General features: G+C 37.5%; 2 protein-coding genes across 5 annotated transcripts in view; one reads left to right on the top strand and one right to left on the bottom strand.

Annotated features, from left to right (window-relative positions):
* LOC145669602 (uncharacterized) overlaps positions 1-3471 on the top strand; it is a 39265-nt gene extending 35794 nt beyond the window's left edge. Inside the window, exon 4 of the mRNA XM_081737826.1 lies at positions 1747-3471. Coding sequence (XP_081593952.1) covers positions 1747-1818 — 72 coding nt within the window. The 3' untranslated portion in view covers positions 1819-3471. The remainder of the gene's footprint in view (positions 1-1746) is intronic.
* An 11267-nt stretch (positions 3472-14738) lies between these two features.
* RpL27A (ribosomal protein L27A) overlaps positions 14739-23545 on the bottom strand; it is a 33464-nt gene continuing 24657 nt past the window's right edge. For all 4 annotated transcript variants that reach the window (XM_081737824.1, XM_081737825.1, XM_081737823.1 and 1 more), the window contains exons 4-5: positions 23360-23512; positions 14739-14910 (exon numbers count right to left, since the gene is read on the bottom strand). In XM_081737824.1, coding sequence (XP_081593950.1) covers positions 14782-14910; positions 23360-23512 — 282 coding nt within the window. In that variant the 3' untranslated portion in view covers positions 14739-14781. The remainder of the gene's footprint in view (positions 14911-23359; positions 23513-23545) is intronic.

The following is a 23545-nucleotide window of genomic DNA, read 5'->3' as shown; positions in this document are numbered from 1 at the left end:
GGGACAATGAAGACGCCTATTGGGAAGGGAAGTCGACTTATTTTGCTTCATGCCGGGACTGTGCGCGGATTTGTACCTGAGGCAATGTTGCTTTTTAAATCAAAGAGCACTCGTGATTATCACGAGGAAATGAATTCCACAACTTTCAAAGACTGGTTTGTTAATAGTCTACTTCCAAATATTAACGAGAATTCTGTAATCGTGCTTGATAACGCGGCCTATCATTCCGTTCAAACGAATAAACCTCCAAATACGAACAGCAAAAAGGAGGACATGATAAGGTGGCTTGAAAAAAATAATGTTCCTGGAGTATCACCAGATATGAAAAAAGCCGAATTAATAGCATTATTAAAAATCTATAAGCCAAGACAGCCATCATATGAAATCGATGGAATTGCTGAGGCTCACGGGCATACAGTTATTCGACTTCCACCATATCATTGCCATTTTAACCCAATTGAGTTAATTTGGGCTCAAGTTAAAGGTTATGTGGCTCAACATAATAAAACATTTCGTGTAAATGACGTGAAAAATTTAGTAATAGAGGCGATCGAGAAAGTGTCCCCGAATAATTGGAAAAACGCCGTTGAACATACGTGGAAAATTATGCAGCAAGCTTGGGAAGCTGAAGGTGTCTTCGAACAAACTGTAGAAGATTTAATCATAAAATTGGGTGATGGTGACGATAGCAGCGACGACAGTGACGATGAAGAAGATATTTCGGCAGTTAACTCTGACGAATTATTTCAAGATTGTGGAGTTCAACCTATCGATAGTGACGAATACATGTAGGCAGTGAAGGTATGTCAGTTTTCTCGATTACTTTATGTTTAATTCTGGCTATTTTTAGTTTGTTTCCTTGCACGAAATGTTTTTAAAATCCATGAAAATTCAGCATTTATTAAGCAATTCATTTCGGTTGTATTTGTTTGCTTTTTCTGTTTATTCTTAGCGTGTGCGGTTAAACCCACGACAAATTGGCAACATTGTTTTGTCCACGTGCAGAAGTGTCAGAGCCAGAGACATAGCGGCCATAGTATAATCCATTTTGTAGGATGTCTTTACTGCCGAAAGAGACCTCGTTGCTATCCTTGACGGCATTAAACGAAGATAAGAAAAAGAAGAAGAAAGAAGACAAGAACCGAATTCAATTCGAATGACCTCGGAAACATCCTTTTCAATACCTTTCATAGTTTTTTCATAGTTTCTTATTAAAATACTTACTAACATACCCTCATTTTATTTTCCTAACAAATCAATATGCGTATGTTGCCACTAAAATAGTTTAGATTCATCGAGCCCCTGGTGTGTAATCACACTATTTCATGTCATATCCCCTACCCATTACGAAATTCTGGCTTCCACTAAAATAGTTTAGAATGACCGAGCCCCTGGTATGTAACCACAGTATTTCGTCACGGACCCCCCTATTACGAAATCCTGGCTACGTACCTGAAACAGCTTATGCTGCTTGACGCCGGTGGATCTGTTATCCCTCAAAGAACTACCGAGTTCGGTCAACAAATGACAGAGATATGGCCAATTCCTTATAGGTTTTTCAATAGTGTTCACTACGTACCCAAATATTCAAAGCTGTGTACCTTAAAATCATGTCAGTGTGGGATATCATTATTTTCCCCTGAGGTCTTCAATTCATTTCAAATGTCTTAATGCCCACCTTGTATATAATACACTGTTATATGCAAAGACATTGTGTTAACATAAAACTTTTTTTCTATTTTTCAGACTTACCGCATAAATTCGAATCCAATGGAATGTTACGACGATCTGTTGGAGGATTTTGATGACAGTTTTTAATTCCACAATGATGATTAAGAATATACCACATTGATTTGCACCCAAAAGTAATACTGATTTGTACTAGGTATTGAGTTTACAATTGCACCACACTGTAAGGACATCTCGGGAATTATGCAGAGTCGTTTTGAAACGTGATTAGTGCCATACTAAAGTTGGACTAACATGTTTCCTGCAATGGTCAGGCCTTTAGTATGACGTTAATCGTACGCCAAAACAATTCTGCGTAAGACCCCTCTTGTTTTACTGTTTACAGAAACAAAGCACTATGATTTGTTTCATAAGATAATGGTTTAGGCAAATATTACTTATGGATGTACTTTATACTCCTCTCTTGGTAGGAAGCTGAAAATAATTTAATTGTCGCCAAAAACGCAATATGCCATATTATGACGGGACGGTTTTACGTCCCGCACCCTGTACTTGTGTTATTTCTATAACTAAAAGATAAGATGAAGATAGAAGCCGCATCTCTCTCATTTTGTACAATAATTAATTAAAACTTAGACTAGTGAACACAAGATAGTAAATTGCTATGTTACGAGCCAGTGGCGTATTTAGGGGGGGGGGCTTCCGGGCTTAAGCCCCCCCCGAAATCTTACTTACTATAGTAAAGTATATGAAATATCTTGCAGAATTTTCACATTTTCAGGCAAAGCCCCCCCCCAGAAAGTTAGCAAAGGCCTCCCCGAAACAAAATCGTAAATACGCCACTGTTACGAGCTTATGAGACATGAAAGTGAACTTAGAAAATTATTTAGTATTTTCTCTACTATCAGGTAGTCTATAAGTAGTGAGCCTTTTGCACACCAGATGGCCTAACCAAATCAGGTTGCAGCAGGTCAGGGCTAATGTCATTCGACAGCTAACAAATGAAGCTAATAATTTGCGAAAAGTGTTGGAATTCGTACAATTTTGAACTCTAAAGGCGCAATACTTTCTAGACAACCTGATAGTATACCTTCTTAGCATTGTGGTAGTCTATTACAAGATGTAGTATGTAGAGTTCATAGAACATCAGTATTTTTTTTTATTTTATTTATTTTTATAATCTGAACTTATGAATCAGAGTGGGCCATCTCAAAATTCGACGGTAATTAAGTTACTGCTACTTCCTTGTGATTCTGTTAGTGGCGGATTTAAGAAGGAGTTTCATATTTCTAGGAATATTTTCTTCGGTTGTATTTACCCTCGTCACTTACATTAGATACTGAACTACTACTCTACTACTAAGGAGATATTCTACTTACATTAGATATTGCACTACAGCGATAATTTCCTTAATTGCACAACGTGACTGAATGTTAGTTCCTCCTACCTCCACTAGGCCCCGCCATGTCATTATAAAGTCACTTGTCATCTAGTGTTACTTCCACGAACTGTTTAAGCACATAACATGTTATCACATTAACGTAAACTCATCGACGAAAAGAAAGTAGTAAGGTGAGACAAGATAATATGCCATGCTTATATGTTCTCATTCTTAAATATAATTCATGATCAAAAGGCGCGCCCGTACTTCATGACCATTTTGAAAAAAAAAAAAAAAAAAAAAACATTCACTCTTACAAATTAAACGATGTACGTATATACACAAGGGTTGGATTTTTAGTAATGGCAACACCGCTATACATATACTCGGGAACAAGGCAATCCATATCAGCGGTAGGTTAGATGCCGACCCTCCCTCAGGGCACATGAACTCGTCTGCCCTCCGCTCCATGCTCGCGCAGCGCCAGCAGTTTGAAGGCAATTCTGAGTGAGTGCTCGTGGCTGGACTACTACAATCACCTTACGTGAGTGCTCGCGGAATACAGTCATGTTTACGAAGCAAGATCAGAGGAGCTGGTTGAAAAATGAATGCACTAGAAGTAGGAATGCAAAACAGTGCTACGAAGTATTGCAAGATGTTTGCGTTCCATTACCATACCGTACAGTAGCGAAGTGAGTCAAAGCCTTTAATAACGGACGTCAAAATGTTACAGACATGCCTCACTCCGGCCATTCTCTTGTAAGTATTTGAATGCAAAACGTGAACGCGTTAGTGCTAGCGGAACGGAACGCCACGATTTGTCAATTAGCCAACGATACAGGACTAGCGCATTCGACTGTGCTGAAAATTCTGAAGAACCAGGGATTGTGTAAAATCACCTCAAGGTGGGTTCCACATGATCTGACTGAACAACACAAGTGGCTGCGATATAATGCCGCTTGAACACATTTGGAGCGATATCAACGTGAAGGTGAGGCCTGGGCCAGAGCGTATGAACCACAGCTGAAACAACAATCAAACGAGTGGCGTCATCATGGGTCACCCAGAAAAACAACAGTTCGAAATACCCCAACCAATGTGAAAGCCATGCACATCATTGCATGCGACTAGGATGCTGTAATCATAAACCATAGCGACTCTCAAGGACACGCCGTTAGTCTAGAGTACTACTGCCATTTTTTGCAAAACAATCTGCGAGCAGCTGTACGACGAAAACAACGCCATTTCCTGACGAGCCCACCCATCATTCTGCATGACAATGCAAGAGCACATTCAGCAGATGCGGCCACTGATCTGTTGCATCGTTGGGGCTGGAAAGTGCTGTATCAACATCCGTATTCTCCAGATTTAAGTCCCTGCGACTACGACCTCTCCCGAAGATGAAGGAACCACTTCGTTGAACACGCTTCCGTACAGTTGATGATCTCTTCCTGGCGACCGATCGCTCCATCCGCACTATCCAGAGATTAGGCATTGCCAACTGCATCGAACCTGGTAAGTACTCTATTTCTCAAGATAGAGCTCCCCCGTGGCTAAGTGGATAGCGTACGCGCCTTTGGCGTGGGAGGCCCGGGTTCGATTCCCGGCGGAAGCTCATGTTCGGATTCCACGTTAATCAGTAGGTCCACGTCTCATATAGCCTCGCTGCTCAACGGGACGCTAAACTCAAAATCACCTCACCTCTATTTCTCAAGATATACCGCTGTTGCCATTACTAAAAATCCAACCCTTGTATATGATGTCAAGGTGTCATTTATGTTTTCATGACGCTAATCTGTTGGATCATACTTGTATCTGCCAACAAGGATTCCTGCTCATTTTATTATTTGCTGTAGGCATCATACTTTCTTCCAGAAAATTTTGTAAGTCCGGAAAGGGGAATTTAAAATATATGGAGGCTACAGTAGGACACCATTTAGGTATATTGACAATAGCAATTTAATTTTTCATATCTCCGGAGGTACAAAGACCTCCCCCTCCCCGAAAGTATACCTTAAAAAACGGTAAGTCATTTTCTGTTAAATATATACAGCACATATAGTATAACAAATCCTGCAAATTACCAAATCCTGCAGTTTCGAAATTCCAGCACTCCCCAGGTACGGAAAACTTCAATTACCGTGGAGGTAATTTCTGTAAGTGTTTGCGTCAACGCAAGAATAATCTGCATTTTAATTTGCAACAGTACCTAGGTAGTATTAGAAGTGACTGATTTATGCATGCTTTGCATTGCGTTAGTCTAGCAACAGTTGCGAAATCTGATACGGAATAAGCTGTTAATGACTCTGAACTTTAGAAGTTAATTTCTCCATAAAACTGAAGGTGGCCTACTTTGGCTCTCAATGATACTTTTCTTGTAAAACATTTCACATTGGCATTGAATTACTTTCATATAAGACCAAAAAACTACAGTATTAATGTAAAGAATTGTAAGTAGCTAGTCAAGACCATAAAAGTGCTTAAATGATCAGAAATTGACATTTGTATTCTAGTCTTTTAAGAAATAAAATATTTATTTTAGCAAGTATTTGTGTATTATTATTAAATAGTCATGAGAACTTGTTACTAGCCCAATTAGAATGTTTAGCACATCCATTTTACGTGAATACAAAATTACCATCATATAGATTAAATTAACATTAAACGAATCACAAACTGATATGGATTTGCAATAACAAAAAAATCTAAAATCACAATGGCACGTTGAAGAAGCAGTTAGTTACGTGAAACGACAGGAAGAACAACTCCAGCTTCCATCCTTCTTCACATTTCTGAATACACAAAAGACCATCATCGTCCTTCTTTCCTCCCCCTCCCAAAAACACACACACACACACATTATATTATATATATATATATATATATATATATATATATATATATATATATATATATATATATATACAATTGTGTTATTTTAATATTTTAACAACCAGTTCCAAGGGCGCCCATGTTGTGGTTTCCAAGAGGGGGAAAGTATAAGCGACATTTCAAATGTAGTCTCAAATTTTACGATAACTATTCTAAAAAAAAAAAAAAAAGTTTTCGATCTTCCGAAGAATAATTTCCTCTAAAGGGGGGTAAGCGCCCTGTCATGCCCCCCTGATGGGCGCCCTTGACTGGTTCAGTATGTATGAGAGAGTCGATGGATAGGTAGGAAAGTAGATATAATTTTCAGGAAACAAACCATAGAAGATAGACGTCAGTATTCTTTACTGGACAACACTAATGGCAAGTAGAGACCTACAGAGCATGCTAATATAAGGTGGTGTGAGGCAATTAGGTAGTACTGCGAATAACTTGAAACCTAAAATAGATGGTTGTCAAAAAGTATTGGAAAGGAATTAATTGATCAATGGCTCGATAATTGTTGATAATGATATAAGTGTTATGCGTTTCAAATATAAATAATCCTCACCCTCATATGATTCCAGCTCCCATTCTTGATATCTGAGCATTTGTGATTAAAAAACACTTATACCTTGTTCTGGGAGATCATGGGCCATATGCAGAGTCGTTTTGACGTATAATTAGCGTCATATCTGCCGTGTCGTGACAAAACGCTGTAACTTTGGCGAAGAAGTTTTGCGAAAATGACCCTTAAAGTTTTCATCCGAAAATGTGATCTGTATCGTGTAGAAATAGTATATCTTGACTTTGGAAACACGTGGTTACATGTAATGTTACGTAAATGCATGTTGTGTGATTAAATTTGGTGAAAATTGATTGGTTGACCATTATTGCCTAGTTACACTGGTTCTACACGATACAGATCACATTTTCGGATGAAAACTTTAAGGCTCATTTTCGCAAAACTTCTTCGCCAAAGTTACAGCGTTTTGTCACGACACGGCAGATATATTGCCTGACTACTGCAGGAAACATATGGTAATCGACCTCTTTAGTATTGCACTAATCATACTTTATGGGGCGTTTACACTTGGTCGATTTAGTCGCACGCCTAAATCGACTCGTTGCATTTGCGACTAAATCGAAGCAACTAGGCCGAATCAGATCGATGGATGTGTTCAATTGTTTCAACCGAAATTCAATGCTGCTTGTCGACTCGCTCTCCTCTGGTCGATTCGAAATCGACTGGCAATTTTAAAGATGTCCAAGCAAGCAGTAATTGGTACAATTTGCGGTGTTATAGCAGAATAAAATAGAATGTCTTTCAATTCAGTTGCCAGTCGATTAGTCGCCTTCGATCAACAAGCGATTAAATTGAAGTCTCGTTTACACGGTCGATTAAGTTGAAAGTGACGCCAATTCAACTGAATCGAACGCAAATCGGCTAAGTGTAAACGCCCCATTAGAAAGAACACTGCATAATTCCCAAGGATGTTTTAAATACAGGATCTGCCCATATGTATCTTCATCGCATTAAATCGATGAAGCCAAAAAACAACCGAGCATCGGCACAACTGATTGGCTACTCTCGTTTCTGCCATTGCCTGATTGGCTACTTTTGTTTCCGCCATGATTGTTGGCTCAAAAACATTGCAATCCTATTGGGCGGAGTGGACAGAGTAGGGGTGGCGAAACTGTGACGTATGACTTCGGGATTTTGTTGTAAGGGCAGATCCTCTATTTTATAAGATCCTTGATAAGACCCCATTGGCCTTATGCCGAGTCGTTCTGACACGTGCTATGTTCCCTGCAGAAGTCAGGCCTTTAGTATGATGCTAATCATACGTCAAAACGACTCTGCATAAGGCGGCATATGTTTAACGGATCTGCGAACTCAAAATATTTTAACAACCGGTTCTAGCGAACCGGCTGAATAGCACCACTGCATATATGTGTGTGTTATGTATTACGAACAATAACCATAAAAACGTATATGTAATAACGCGCTTAACTCAAGTTCATTCTATGGAAATTTAAATATTTCAAACTAAAAGTAATTAAAGGGCGATTACAGGGAGTATACCCTTGTCGAAAGTTTCCGGACAGGCGCTTGATCTTACATTACGATGAACTAATCAACGTATTTTCGATAGGAAAAAAAAAATCGAAATATTATTCCTGTTTAAGTCTCTGTAATGTCTCAGGTGGATAAAGATGTCTCTCGTTTTGTAACTGATATTTGGATCTAAAATGAAATGAAATTCAATTTTTACGTTTCATGGTTATGCCGGCTAGGCCAAAAGAGACGGTGATGACGAGAAATGAATGAATTAGTGGAATGAAGAAAGTGGGAGGAAACGGGAGAACCCCGAGAAAATTCACGCACATGGTGTTTGTGCATCACAAAGTTCACATGGCGCGAGCTGGGATCGAACCAAGGACCCTATGAACCAGAGGTGAACACTTTACCATCGCGGCCCTGATATTTGCACATAGTAGGAAAGAAAGATGATTGAATTATTGGAATGTTGGCGATTAAAAAAAAATAGAAAACGTAATCCTTTTCTCAATCGATTCTGTAAATGAAATGAAATTTAGTTTTACGTTCCATGTTACTGTCTATTTTAGTTTCTATGAAACTAGGGACCTCTCACGTCAGAGATAAAGACTATCACTGAACTACCGCCTACACCTCTCAATCGATTCTCTAAAAATCATTCGGTTACATGTTCATTAACATAAGAGCGTAATTTGAAACATATAAAACTACTTAATAATGAAAACTTTACTAGCTTCTTTATCATATATTTATTTACTTATAAAATAGCAAACGATGATTAATTGAAACAAGTATTAGGGTGCCATAAATTTTCAGCTGAGAATGGGCTTTTTAAAAGTGGTGAGAAATGAGAAACAGATCAATGCGTAAATTAGTTCCTGTTTACCTTAGCAATACCTAATATATTTATATGGTAAAACTATAAAATATAACCAGCATTTAACCTACAATATAGTAAGACATGACGCTCCCTGCATTTGCTCCTTTGCCCTAGCTTAAATCCTTGATATTACGTTCGGTGAGAAGTTGACTCTTGAACTGAAGAATGCCAGAAGTATTTGTCACAAGGGATGTATGCGAACCGTGACAGCTAGATAATGATGAAAATTGGTACACTGACTAATTGTGTATCGCTAATCATCGTGGTGATAGTCACTCAGTGCGGAAATGTCTTATTTACCCGCTACATATAATACATATACCTAGTAGTAACCGGCTGAGGCTGTGCCGAGTTATACCTCCAAAACACCAGGAAAAGGCAGAAAATTAAAAACTTTTGCAGGTTATCTGACACGTAATGGAGGGGGACACGTGGCCAAAAGCACGGCAGTACTGTCACACAAGCAGTGTTGCGTCCCAACACAAGCTTATAGTTTCTTCAAATAGAACGTATGCAATAAAACAATTGTCATAAAACGTGAAAGAAAATAAGCAAAAGGTGCATTATCAATGTTGCCAAATAAGGGAGATAAGAGGCTCTAAACCTGAGGAATTATGGGGTCCGTTCAGAGAAACGAACAAATGTACAGTAAGGAGTAAACTACAGCATGCACAACATCCAGTGACTAACGGGTTTGATACAAGATTTACTCAAAAAGGGCATATTAGAGTAGAAGTAGAGTCCCACGTGACGTAATGCGGAAACGTGAACAGCAAATTTTCGTGTAGGGCAGCAACCCCAATCTCGAACCGTTCCCAAGAGCTATAAAACGAACTGTCTTGGGATTGCAACACTACATAAAATCCTGCATACATTCCAAACATCAGAAATGACGGTTCCAGAATAGAGTACTGAAAAACTGTGGTCGTAAGGTAACAACTCTGTGACAAGAAAGTGCGTCAGAATCGATTCACAAAGATTAATGACCTATGATAGGCGTCAGTCGAGAATATAGGAAACTTTAGCATGCGAGACAACGAGGAAGATACACTGCATTCAGGTTATCAGTAACATACAGGTGCAAAATATTTTAACATAATACACCAATACATACAAGAGAAAAGCCATAGATAGTATGACAAAAATACGTATATTTCTTGTCCTAGCCCCACACAATATGACATATAGTCACTGGATGCTGTGGTTTACTCCCTACTGAATATTTATGCCTCCTGCAGTTTGTTGTTGTTGTACATTTGTTTATTTTATTGTACGGACCCAATAATTTCACAGGTTTAGTCTCATATCTCCCTTATTTGGCAACTCTGATATTCCACGTTTTGCTTGTTTTCTTTCGTTTTATGACATAAAATCGTATATGTTCTACTTGAAAAAACTAAGTTTGTGTTAGGATGGCAACAGTGCTTGTGTGACGTGTTCTTGGTCATTTGTCCCACTCCCGTACGTATCAGATTACCTGCACAAATTTTTTCTGCCTTTTCAGGTGGTTTGGGGGTATAACTCGGCATAGTCTCAGCCGGTCACTGCTTGGTATATGTATTATACGTATCGGGTAAACAGGCATTTTCGCACCTAGTGACTATCACCACGATGATTAGTGATCCACAATTAGTCAGAATACCAATTTTCATACATATCTAGCTGTCACGATTCGCACACGTCCCTTGTCAGAACAACTATCTTTTTGAGAAGCTTTATTTGTCACTAGTCTTTGAAGTATGTTCAACAAACAAGCAACTGCTAAAACTTTTGCTGCCTTTCAAGCAGTACTGCGAACTATTGATTATGTTTAACGTATGAAATTTTAGTTAATTCTTGTCTCTCTTTTTATTAACTATTAATACGGTTAAAAGGAATACAAATACTGGGTTTATTTACTTCTTTCCTTTGCATAAAAGGGGACAAATACTTTTTTCCATCTACTGACGGGAGCAAACAACTCTTTTGTCCATTCATTTTGAGCACAAAGACGTAGACTGGCTGTTTAACGGAAGCTTCAAAATATGTATACCGAAGACCGAATTATTGACCCACTGTGAGTGTTGTCCGTCCTAAACCTACCTTATATGACTTGAAAATCGACTATTTTTTACTTGTTGGTATTTCATAATTTTGAATTATAAGCATAACACTCATTATTGTCTGGGGCTTCGCATGTTTGTCTTTACAGTAACATTTCAGTGCTAAATCAATTTAAAATACAGTTAGAGAATATTTGTTTGTTCCCTAAATACCAGCCAAAACGTAAACGTACATAAGATGTTATTAAATTCCGAAATTATTTTATTTTACTTTAAAAATAATATGAATATGAACGTTGCAAGCAAACAATGAATCGAAATTCTACTGTGAATTATTATTCTTGTCTTGTGTGTGCGCGAGAAGCGCAATAAAATCCAGCCCACTTTGCTTGGGTTAAGTGTACAGGGTGTCTACTAAAATTCCAAAATGAATTTTTGTGACCTTTTCTTTACCAATCATAAAATTTTCTAACATTTTGAAGAGCGAATTCGGCCGAATTTTCATCCATGCGATAGAAACGTACTTTGCTTGCGATTTGGTAGCGTCTAAACCCAACCATAGACATTTTTGGTGGTGAATTTTGGCGTTTTATAGAATAAAATTTTCCAATCTGTACTTACATTTGTAGTTTAAAAAAAATCGTGACCCAAAAGCTAAATTTCGTGACTTCCATGACCGTTTTCTGATTTCGTGATCGATAGACACCCTGGTGTATCACCACGGCCACACAGCTTAGGCTCCCCCAATTTCCCTATTTCCCGCATTCCCGTTTGCCGGCCGAAACAGACTCTTCTTTTGCAAAAAAAAAAAAAAAAAAAAAAAAAAAAAAAAAAAAATCGTACGTAAGTGCAAGCGTACAAAGGGTTGCTTTCAGAGGCAAGCGATTGCTAGTATTAAAAAGCCAGAACATGGACAGAAAGTACCATCAAGCATCGTGATTTAGACTGCGTTGTCAAATCTCTCCCACATCAATCATGGTTGCAAACTCCATATCATTTTTTTTCTTTAATCGTTTCTCATTCATATACAGGAATAATCAATATCTTTTATATTTTTTTCGTATTAACTGTGAGAAGGCACGTACTTATGAAAGTTAACGGATCCGCCCATATATATATATATGAACTTACGAATAACTACTATTTTCTCCTTTTTGAGAGCTTTCTATTTGCACTATACAAGCAAGCAGCGACATATTCTGCTACATCGCCCTACAAGCACTCAAGTGGGACCGAATTACACTGACAAATAAGAGGATCCCATGCACACTCATGTCCAAAATGACTGTCGCACACATATAACTGTCTTGTTGTGGGACTATACTTGAATCAGTCATTTCGAAAAGACCATATATCCATAAGTGAATTAAGGAGAAAGAAAAACTGGATTACAAACTCGACATGTACAATGTCATCGATGATATTGAGGCAAATAGTGTAGGATATGTAACATAATGTGACCAGACACTTAGTCTTTTCACAGGGGATGCGCGTTTTTTTGCGTATGTCTTGAATTTGCACTAAAATGGGGATGAATATATGGCCTTTTCGCAACGACTGATTCAATTTGATAGTGATTTTGCAGGGTCTTACTACTATGTGTATAATCGGGAAATTTATATTTATGGTAAATTTCATAGGAAAAGAATTATAAATACGAAAATTAGAATAAGTAAAACAAAATGTTGGTAAATGGACACGAAAGTTTTTTTTCCCCGTTATTCATATTTACTACTTTTTTGACAAAATTTACCACATACATTTCTTTGCCGATTATACACATACTAACACAAGAAATACCAGGCGAAATCGTCATCAAAGTGTATTTCTACAGCAATATTTATAGATATGCGAAAATCATTTTGGACATGACTGTACAGTCAGCAACAAACGTTCTTTGTTCGATTAGATTAGTTTCCTAAATAAGGAATGGAAAGACAATTTAAGGTTTTCAGTAAATTAGGAAGAATGTAATGTTTTGTACGTTCCAACCATACCACTATTATTCCCAAAGTTAAGTTTTACAAAACGGAAAGAACTTTTGTCGTGGACTGTAGAAGGATATACAGCGTCAGAGAGAGAGAGTGATGGAAATTAAGTTTGAACGAACATGACTACATGGCTAAATTGTATGAAGGTATCTGCGGGAACAATATAAATCGAGTATGATGTCAAAGACCTAAAACAACCCTCTTTTTGTGTTTATGTGACACAGTTCGCTGAGTCCTCTCGTTCATTCGCCTACACTGTACCGTCTGTCGATATAATACACAGGATTGTGAGCAGAGAAATAACCAAAGTACATTCAGCAGATAATTCCTCCGAGGACAGAAAATAAAAAATGTCTGCAATATGTAGGTAATAGCGCTCCGTTCTTGGAATGTAGGTGAACCAAAAGACTGTGACATACGCAGACTGGTATAAAAGCAGATATGTAAACAGTGAGCCACAAGCACTGCCGTGCGGTGAGGGAAGGGGGAATGGCCCCGGGCGCAAATTAGAGAATGAAAAGAAAAAAAAAATGAAATGAAATCTTTGAGTTTTACGTCCCACGATATGCCGGTTAGGCTAAAGGAGACGGTGATGATGAGTAATGAATGAAATGGTGGAATGAAGAAAGTGGGAGGAAACGGGAGAACCCCGAGAAAACCCACGCACACGTTTTGTCCACCACAAAGTTCACTTGGCGGGGGCTGGGATTGAACCCGGGACCCCAAGCACCAGAGGTGAACGCTCTATCACTGAGCCACCGCGGCCCTTCAAAAAAACTTGGAATATTTTAGATTAACAGAAGTATTTTTCAATCTAATATTTAATTTGTATGTGAACATACATAAAATAAATAAAATAAAAAAAAAATTAAAAAAAAAAACAATAATAAGTGCTCAAAATCAAGGAAAGTTTTAGTTTTGAATATTTTCTTACGCTTCGCGGCTGGTCTGTCGATCTCACTCATATGTACGGGGTTCGCCGTCGTATATTCTCGCCCCGAGTGCTAATTTTCGAGGCACATTGATATGATGGCAACAAGTACCGTAAACGTGGTTAAGGGGGCTAGTGGAATGTTAACCACGAACACTAGGAGCAACATTTAATTAATGTAACTTTAAGAATGACACACTGCACTCACGAAGAGGCAGGGACATTAACATACTGGATGCAGCGTTATTAGACGAAGTGCACAAACTGACCACCACGACCTATGTAGAGACAGGCATAAACACAATCCATCATGGATGCACGCACATGTTTCAAGACACCTGGTGCTGTGGCTTTGAACGATGCGTTTCTTCAAATTGTGATAATTGTTGACAGGCCATGAATAGACAAGAGCTTACAAGTAGTTTCAAAAAATAAAATTCCGACGTATTTCTTCCCCTCCTGCCATCAGGCAAGCGTATTCTCGAACACCCTGTACATCTCCGGATTTATATATTGATACAGGCTTGTTAATGGCCTGTTCTTAGAGAAATCACCTGCTGAAGTTGAAACACATTTCTAGCAATTATCCTGTGTCGCCAAAAGGACAAGAAGTAATATTAACACTGGAAGCTTTCTTTGAAACGGCTAATTTGTTTAATTTAATTCCCTTCCTAATTATTAAACTTGAGAAAATCTCCTGGGCTGATCCTACCACCTAGCGGCAAATTTTCATTTTGCATTGTAGGATATGAAATTTTCTATTGGCAGGCAGTTAGAGAAAGTGAAGAAACGAGTTAATCCAACAAGCAGCAATACATTATAATCCTCCAAGTACACTTCACACTTATTCAGCACCATCACCAAATAATTAATGGAACACAAACTGAAAATCCATTCACTTTTAACATCATTTTTATTTGGTCCCTTTATACAATACTTAGGCTTGCAATACGCAACATCCACCGACAGATTTTATCTTTTCTTCAGCCTGCCTTGAGAAAAATTTCGCTCGAACAATGACGGGCTGATTGGGCAGTCGGCCTTTTCCTAGCACCTTATAGTAACCCTGGAAAGAAACAGAAATGATTTCACTCAATTAGTAACGAGACTGATTTAAATGTAAATATGGACTTAAAGAATATCATAACGAATTAACAACATATATTCAATAAATGAAGCATTTATATATAACCCTGTCATTCTTAATTTCATGGTTCGACATCTAAAATCTCACACAATGCTTCTCTTCTATGAATTTGCTGTAATTTACCTCCTAGTGTTTGATATAACTCGGGGATAAATTTCTTTAGTTAGTAAACTAAATTGTTTCACCCATTCAAAGTTATTGATCAAAGATACTCTATCCATTTATAGGCACATATGGTCAGTCATGAACATAATTCGTCACTTTTAAGGGGTCTGTCCGCCCGTTCAATTCATCATTCCATATGTAACATACTCAACTACAAAAGTATCACAGGAGAAATGAAGTATTTAATGAAATTCAAGAAAAGAATACGTAAAGTAGAAAAAAATATGGCCATTTTTGTCATATTTGTTATAACTTGTAAATATAAGCATATTGATATCCCCGTGTGTTTCTCCATATTAAAAATATATTGCATCTGGTCCACCAAGCATAACAGCATGAGATGTTTACATTGTGGAGAATCACTATACCGGACAGCCTCGTGATGCTTATGTTCATAAGATGCAATATGCTAATATATATTGTACCTATAGAGAAAATTCCCATTCATCCTATCTCCACTATATCGTGACAATGATAATTGAGAAGGCAGCGAAACTTTGTTTGTTGATAGTTTCCTAAATCCATAACACAGAGAATAGCAAGATGAATACTTTATTACGGATTAGGAAATCTCTTCAAGTGGTTTAGGTACATAACAAGGAATATATTAACGTTTTTTACATTTGACTAATTATTAAACTTTGCTGGCAAATGCATATTGCACTATTTCCAGCTACATATGGTCAGTTATGAACGTGATTCGTCACTTTTAAGGAATATGACCGCCCATTTTGATTATGGATCTCAACGTTCCATATGTCACTTACTTTAGCTATAAAAAAAATAAATAAACGTGATACTGTACTAGCTGAAATTGAGAGTGAAAATAAAGGATGTGATGCTATATATATACAGTAGTTGTTTTACCAGAGCCTTCGGCCGGTATATACATTAGGTTAAAATCGTGCTTAAATAAGAGTTCTGTTTACATTTATCAAAGTCATGTTTTTACAACGATCATCAACAAATTGTTACGCAAGGCTGCATAACATTCTAGGACATTGTAACGCACTGACTGTTATTTCTCTTTTATAGTTATGATACATGAGCAGTTCGGGGGAAGACAATAGTAAACGCCATTTCCTAACTCGAATAAACTTGAAAAGAAAGTGCAACATTTCCCCATGCAATAACATATACTAAATAAGTTTCCCCTGTCGTATGAAGTGCAATTCCGAACTGTGTACATACTGTTCTGTGGTCCGAATCGAACACATTCCATCTAATAACCCAATTTCGCCGGAAGTGGCGCTTACAACAGTCCTTCCCAGAGCCCTGATATGCAAGGAGCAGTCAAATAGTTCCCGGAATGAACTTTGTACAAAACAATCCTTGGGTTACCTAATTATGAATTTGACAAGTGTGTAAACAACAAGCATAACAAGTGGTGTACGAGTAATGTAGTTGAACGGAGGAGAGAGTAATCAGTTGACGCAATGTCGTAGTTCGAACAACATTCAAACATCAAGTGCATGTACAAATTGGGAAGTTTGCTTCAGAGACTTACTAGGATAGCCTTAAAAACAGTTCATGGTGACGATGCTTTAAAGCAAACAGCAACGATACCCATTTTGCCACCATAGAAGAGATCAAAACCAACGCTATAACTCCATCAATGGCAGGAGCGGTGGATCTAGTGTATGTGTTTCAAATGTGTCTACTTTGAAGGCCACTAAGTAAATGTGTACTGATATTGTGGTAATAAAGAGCTACAAGAAAAATTCCGGGAACTTTTTGACTGCAGCTCCGGATAAGAATGTATACATAGTTACGTATCAATTTAATGGAAATGCTTGAAAAAATTGCAATAGATTAATACGGCGTTGGACCATCTTGCGCCGAGTCATCAAGGTCATGGACGGTAACGAATAGAATATTATTCCATCCTGCCTGCAGCCCATTACTCAGCTCCTTGACAGAAGATGAAAACGAAAATTCGGATTCGTATCTCGTAAACGGACCACAGATGTTAAAATTATATTCAGGCCACGGGAATGGGTGGCGAGGAAAGGTATTCAACCGTATACCAATGTTCCTCACATCATGCCGGTACGTGACGTTTCGGCGCCGCCGTTTGGGCACTGGACGTTTGGGCGCCAGACGTTTTGGCGCGAGTTAAATTAAAAAGTCATTATGTTAGGCGTTGAGTACTAAGTTCGAATCAAGATATCACAAAGTGTCTACTGTAGTGGAAGTCCTTGAATTATACTGGATTTTGTGTTACATACTAGAAATACTGTAATTTCAAAATTCTAAAAACTGAATTAACAATTAAATTTTGTAAATTTAAGTTTCATCCAAAGTTAAGTGTGCTTTTTATTTGATAACTTTTCAAGCGAAAGGTAAGTAGACCAGACTAGATATGATTGACTGCATTACATACATAGTGAGCCTATTCCATTAAAAAACTTAAAGTAGGCAATAAGTGTGAATGTCAAACACATTTCTAGTGGCTAAATGACCAATATATGTACACTTAACTATTATTTTTCACTTTGAAATCGTTATTTTTTTTCCTTTCGTCACTTTCTTTAATGGAGATTAAATGCTTACAATGGAACGAAAAAAAATGTGTTAAGTTTTGATTTTTATATTAGAATATTATTAAAAAAAAAGTGATACCAGAAGTACGGCATACTACAGTTCCTAAACTCAATGTCTTAGACACCCTGTATGCGAAATATCTTTCCCACAACTCGATTAGGATTTAGGATTTTTAGATTTCTGGGCTCTCGGCATCTAAGGCCATTTAGCCCGTCACGTTTGAGGGAGCACACTATCCGGGGAAAGGAAAGGAAGAAAGGATTGGGGAAGGAAGGAAGCGGGCTGGACCTATAAATTAGGTATCACCCCGGCATTTGCCTGGTGTGAATGAGGAAAACCTCATTCAGGGTGGCTGGCCTGAAAGAGCGTATTATACTTTTTCGACCGAGTGCCCCCACCGGGAATCGAATCCGGGACCGCTGGCACCGAAGGCGAGAGCGTTAGCGACTACGCTACGCAGGGCCACTTCCCTCAACTCGAGTGCGCGGAAATTTTTTATTAGTAGTTCTTTATTGGACTTAAGGAAGACAAGAGTTTGGCAAACGTAATACGAAAGAAAACAAATTTTAATATTCATAAGTATGTAATTATCACCTTTTTTAAAAATACAAAAATTAAAATCAATATGTTCTAGTTAACATTAAGAAAATTATTAACAGTTCGTCTGATTCCTTCGTTTCCTATCTTTCTTATATAATACGAAAATTAGATCAACATTAGATCAGAAGTATAAGAATCGTGAACAAGCGAAAAATCAATCCATCACGAGGTTAGGCAACAAATGTCACAAACGCATTAAACTATTTAATTTAGATGAATAAATAAGATAGAGTTAGAAAATATACAGATAAATGAGGTGAGATAAAGATAGAAGTGTAGGAAATGTATATATCTTGATTCGCGCTTAGTTTTCAGTGCCTAGCTTACTTTATATGTCGTAAATTGTGATTTTTACTATGTACCTCGCGCCCAAACGTCTGGTGCCTAAACGGCTTTACGTCCAAACATCCGGCGCCCAAACGTCCTGTCCCGCATCATGCCATATCATCATCTGTGTCCGAAAACAAGAGCTGGACCATACAATCCATATTATTGTTCCCTAAAACGATGACAATCATAGCTTGCGACATGAATGTTAAGCATCTGCACAGGATCCACTGAACATCAGGATATTGCGATCCACGGCATTACCGAGCCGTCGCAACGTTTCACGGTTGGGCGGAGAAACTGTGGATCACAGGCTTCTTTGGGGGTCCGCCACACATAAACACGGCTTGTGGTTGGAAGTAAGGTAAACAATTACTCTTCCCGTCATACCACACATTTCTCATCATCAGCGGTCCATGTTGCATGTTCGTGGGACCATTAGTGTCATGCCAAATCGTTCTGTCCCTTATTAACGATTTCGCCCGTGCAACACCATCTCGCATGTCCATGTAATGTAACTTCCAGCAGGGGCGATTGTCGACTGACTGGGAGGTGATACTTCAGCTCCTCTGTTCCTTGCACAGCAGTCGCACAACGGTTTAGTAACAAATCAGTTTTAATGTTCGAAGGGACCTGTCATTGAGGGTTTCCTTCCGAATATTGTTCCTCTTTGCCGGGAGTTTTATAGATCTCATCTTGGACACTGTCTCTTGCGATATACCCAACATACTTTCACACAGTCTGCTCAGTTCATTACACACCGCCGTTCTATTCTTCCTTAGTACAACACACTACCACTGGCACTACGATTGCCGCCAGATCGATGCAAACTCAGATACCTGATGTATTTTCAATAAACTGATACAAAGATTGATTTCCCGATGTACAATTCGCGGCAAAAAACCTGCAACATGAGCATATAAGTTTATTGTGAAATGACGAAGTCTTTTGCTCCAAAATAAGTGTGCACGGGAGGAGGCCGAGGTTTATCCTGGCGTGATTCGTTCCACTTAGACGTTATGTTCATTCCCTGTGTTGTTAGGCGTAGTTTCACAATAAACTTACATCCTCATGTTGCAGGTTTTTTGCCGCGGATTGTACAATGCCGGCATTTTTTTTTTTCTTTCTTATGTACGTATATTTGTCCATGTGTGTATTACACTTGTAACTTGCAAAATAACCATATCGAAGTTCTAGTGCCTGTTTCTCCAAAGTAAATATATTTTACATCTGGTTTATTAAGCAGAAAAGAAGCACAATGGCTTGAGATATAAACACTGTGGAGAAGTACCACACTGGAAACCTTGCGATACTTTGTAAGTTATAGTACGTTAGTATTATTATACCTATGTCGTGAGTTACCATTCATCTAATCTGCATTAAATCCCGTTCTTCTCCCCTGCGTCTTGACAATGCGGCTAGATTTAGATTTCTGGGCTTTCGGTATCTATACCACGTTAGCCCGTCACACATATAAGGGCTGACGTCCCTCGGCAATCACACTAGCTGGGGAAAGGGAAGGAAGAAAAGACTGGGGATGGAAGGATACAGCTTGAAACCTATATATTAGGTATCACCCTGGCATTTGCCTAGAGTGAATAAGGAAAATCCAAGAAAACCTCATTCAGAATGGCTAACCTGAAAAAGCGTTTTACGCTTTTCGATCGAGCGCCCCGACCGGAAATCGAACCCAGGAATGCTGCTAGAGAAAACAGCAAAAAGTTCGATTAATACCTTTCCAAAATCCCGTAACACAAGAAAAACAAGGCAAGTACTTTCAGTTTTACGGGATCTCTCTAAGTGACTTACGTTAACAACGAATATACTGTATAACGTTCACCAACATTTGTCATTTTGCAGTCGTCAGAGAAAGTCAATACACGGCTAAACTTAAAAACTTCCGAAACAATTCGTAATACGCATAGAAAGTATGATATACCTCAGAGACCAATTTCTTTAGTTAGCATCCACAAAATTGAAGTATCTATTCGAAGTTATTGATCAAAGACACTCCATCCATTTATAGGCACATATGGTCAGTCATGAACACAGCTCGTCACTTTTAAGGGATCTGTCCGCCCGTTCAATTCATCATTCCATATGTGACTTCTTTTTGTACAAAAATTATCATAGAAAAAGAGTAGTACTAGCTGAGATTCAACGAGTAAAAACAAAGAATTGGAAAACAGATTACTTCCTCTATTTCTCGTACGAATAGTATCGACAAATTACTTTCTCCATACCAAAGGACTATAAATTTTTTTTTTTTTTTTGCTTACATACGTATTCAGCCAAATATTTTTACGTGTTGATGTTTATTACACAATAGGCACAGGCAGCTATACTCAACAATAAAAAGTAAATTCTGTCGAAATATATCTCTGAAATATTACATCAAAAGTATTATTTTTTAAAAAGTAAAGAAATTCGACCTGAATTTTTGTATCAGTCTAGATTGTTAAGCATATGTACTCATGTTTAAAATGATTGTCGCATACATATAACTATCTTCTTGTAAGAATATAATATCATAATGATTTTGCAGGGTACTTTTAATACTATGTGTATAATTGGGAAATGTATATTTTTGGTAAATTTCATAGAAAAAGAATTATATTTACAATGTTATTTATTTCTCAGGAACAATGCTACACATAGTAATTCGGTCGGATACTGGGAAATTTACATAAAGTATTAAGATCATGAGTGGCAGCTCTTGAGGAAAGACACGTCGGTAGAACTTGTGAAAATAAAATAATAAAAGAAAAGCATTTGAATAATCAAAATAAACATAGAGGAGGAATACCGTCAAGAAACACGGGAAGAAAACGAGAGTCAGAATTTGAATATGACTACCACAGCTACAGATGAAAACAAACTAGTGCTGAATGGAAGAGATTACAGTGGCATCTACCGGAAAGACAAAACTTCAGCAACAATACCTGGCGGAACCATAGGGGAACGAGTTCGAAATGTACGGGTAAACACAAATTAACACGAGTGTATTTGGGATTTTATATTGTTGATAAAATTAAATGCCTGAACATTTCGGGCTTTAATGTTAAGAAGTTAACGACCATTTGGATGGTTTAACGTACAATGCTATATAAAATAATCTTATACATTCAACGCAGAACAACTTGGTACGCACACAACTACTCTCACCAAGTTTAATTAGGTTTAATTTATGCATTTTGTTTTCTTGATCCACATACAAAGAACTTTAAGTAAAAGCAGTCTTTCTGACAACACTCCCATTTGCAATTTTGCTGTCTGTAAATATATTAGGCGCGTAACACACATCTATAGAAAGTATAGTATATATTGAATCTTCTATTTCTTACTACCCATTCAACTATATTTGCTCAAGGCCAGTCATTAGGTTGTCCATGCACAACGAAGTTTTAATACAGGCCTTTTAATATGACTTGGTTGAACACCAATTCAATAATAGAAAAAAAAAAAAAAAGGCTGGTTTGGATACTACATATCGGGCTTTATCCCCGACTCAATCACACGTTTTTATCCTACACTCTTTGAATTTCATAATGCTAAACTGTAACATTCTAAGATGTTTTAACGTTATTTAAAACACAAAATAAATGCGGAAAAGTCAGTAATAATAATAATAATAAATTAACATACCTGTATATTATCCTTATTTAAGGGGATAATGATTTCGGCTCCTATTTTACCTGGAGCCTTTGTCGACTCCACTTTTCTTTTGTTGAAAGACAAGCTTATTTACCTACATTTTAGATTTTTATTCTTCTTAATATTTTGAAATTTCTTCAGATGCTTGTTCATGTTAATTTGTTATTGTATTTAATGCATGCATGAAATTCAAACACAATCCTGAAATGAACGCATGAGTGGTCTTACCATAAGGCCCACTGTCTGTAAGCAAGGTACCATCTCATTATCGGAACAATGTTGCCAAGCAAACAGTCAGTCTGGTTTTGTGATTTTAAATTAGCACGAACTTCACCTCTTGATGAAAAATATGTTGGATTAATCCTATAGTTTCAGCTTATGTTCTTTGTTGTTATGAATTTTGAATTTAAGCTTCCAGTATTTTCTCGAATGTTTGCTTCACATACTTCGAAAGTTCATATTTCATGTGTTAAATTGATTCACTGAAGATTAATATGTAAAGCATTCGGGAATATGTAAACTAATAAAGGCTGGATTTCATAATTCGTAACAGGAAATACAAAAAAACATACGCTGAGACCACAGGATTAACACTTTTTTTTTTTTTAATCAAGAGATGGAGTTCATGTAAATTTGTGACACCGCAAAATTTAAAATCACAAAACCATACTGACTATCGGTTGGCAACATTGTTCCGATAATGTGATGGTAGCTGATTTACAGAAAGTGGGCCTTTCCATTCCATTCCTTTCATTTCAGGACTGTGTTTGAATTTAGTGCATGTATTAAATCCAAAAACAAATTAATACATGAATACAGCAACAAACTAAAGACATTTCAAAATATTCAGACCCATAAAAATATAAAATGTAGGTAAATAAGCTTGGTCTTTCAACAAAAAGAAAGTGGACTCAACAAAAGCTCCAGGAGTCGAAATCATTGTCCTATTAAATAAGAATAATACGTTGGTATATTATTAACTTCTTTTATTTATATAAATATGCATTATGCAAAAAATGAAAATTAACGTTTTACAATAAACAAAGGTCTAAGCGTTGAAACCTGTACAAATACTTACTGCTTTCACAACATCAATTACTGGTGCTTTTCCGTCTGGGTTATCCTTATACTTCAATCGTGTTTGATCACTCACAAGCGTCCATAATTTGTCCAAATTAATAGCTGGGCACCACTTTGTGTTACGCCTTAAATGATAATTTCTCATTCCGACCTATAAAATAGAAGTCAAAGCTACCTATTAAAC

The sequence above is a fragment of the Thermobia domestica genome, chromosome 14 (assembly GCF_964235325.1).
Source record: "Thermobia domestica chromosome 14, izTheDome1.hap1.1, whole genome shotgun sequence".
NCBI lineage: Eukaryota > Metazoa > Arthropoda > Insecta > Zygentoma > Lepismatidae > Thermobia > Thermobia domestica.
Note: the sequence above shows the minus strand (reverse complement) of the source record. Positions and strands in the feature narration are given on the sequence as shown.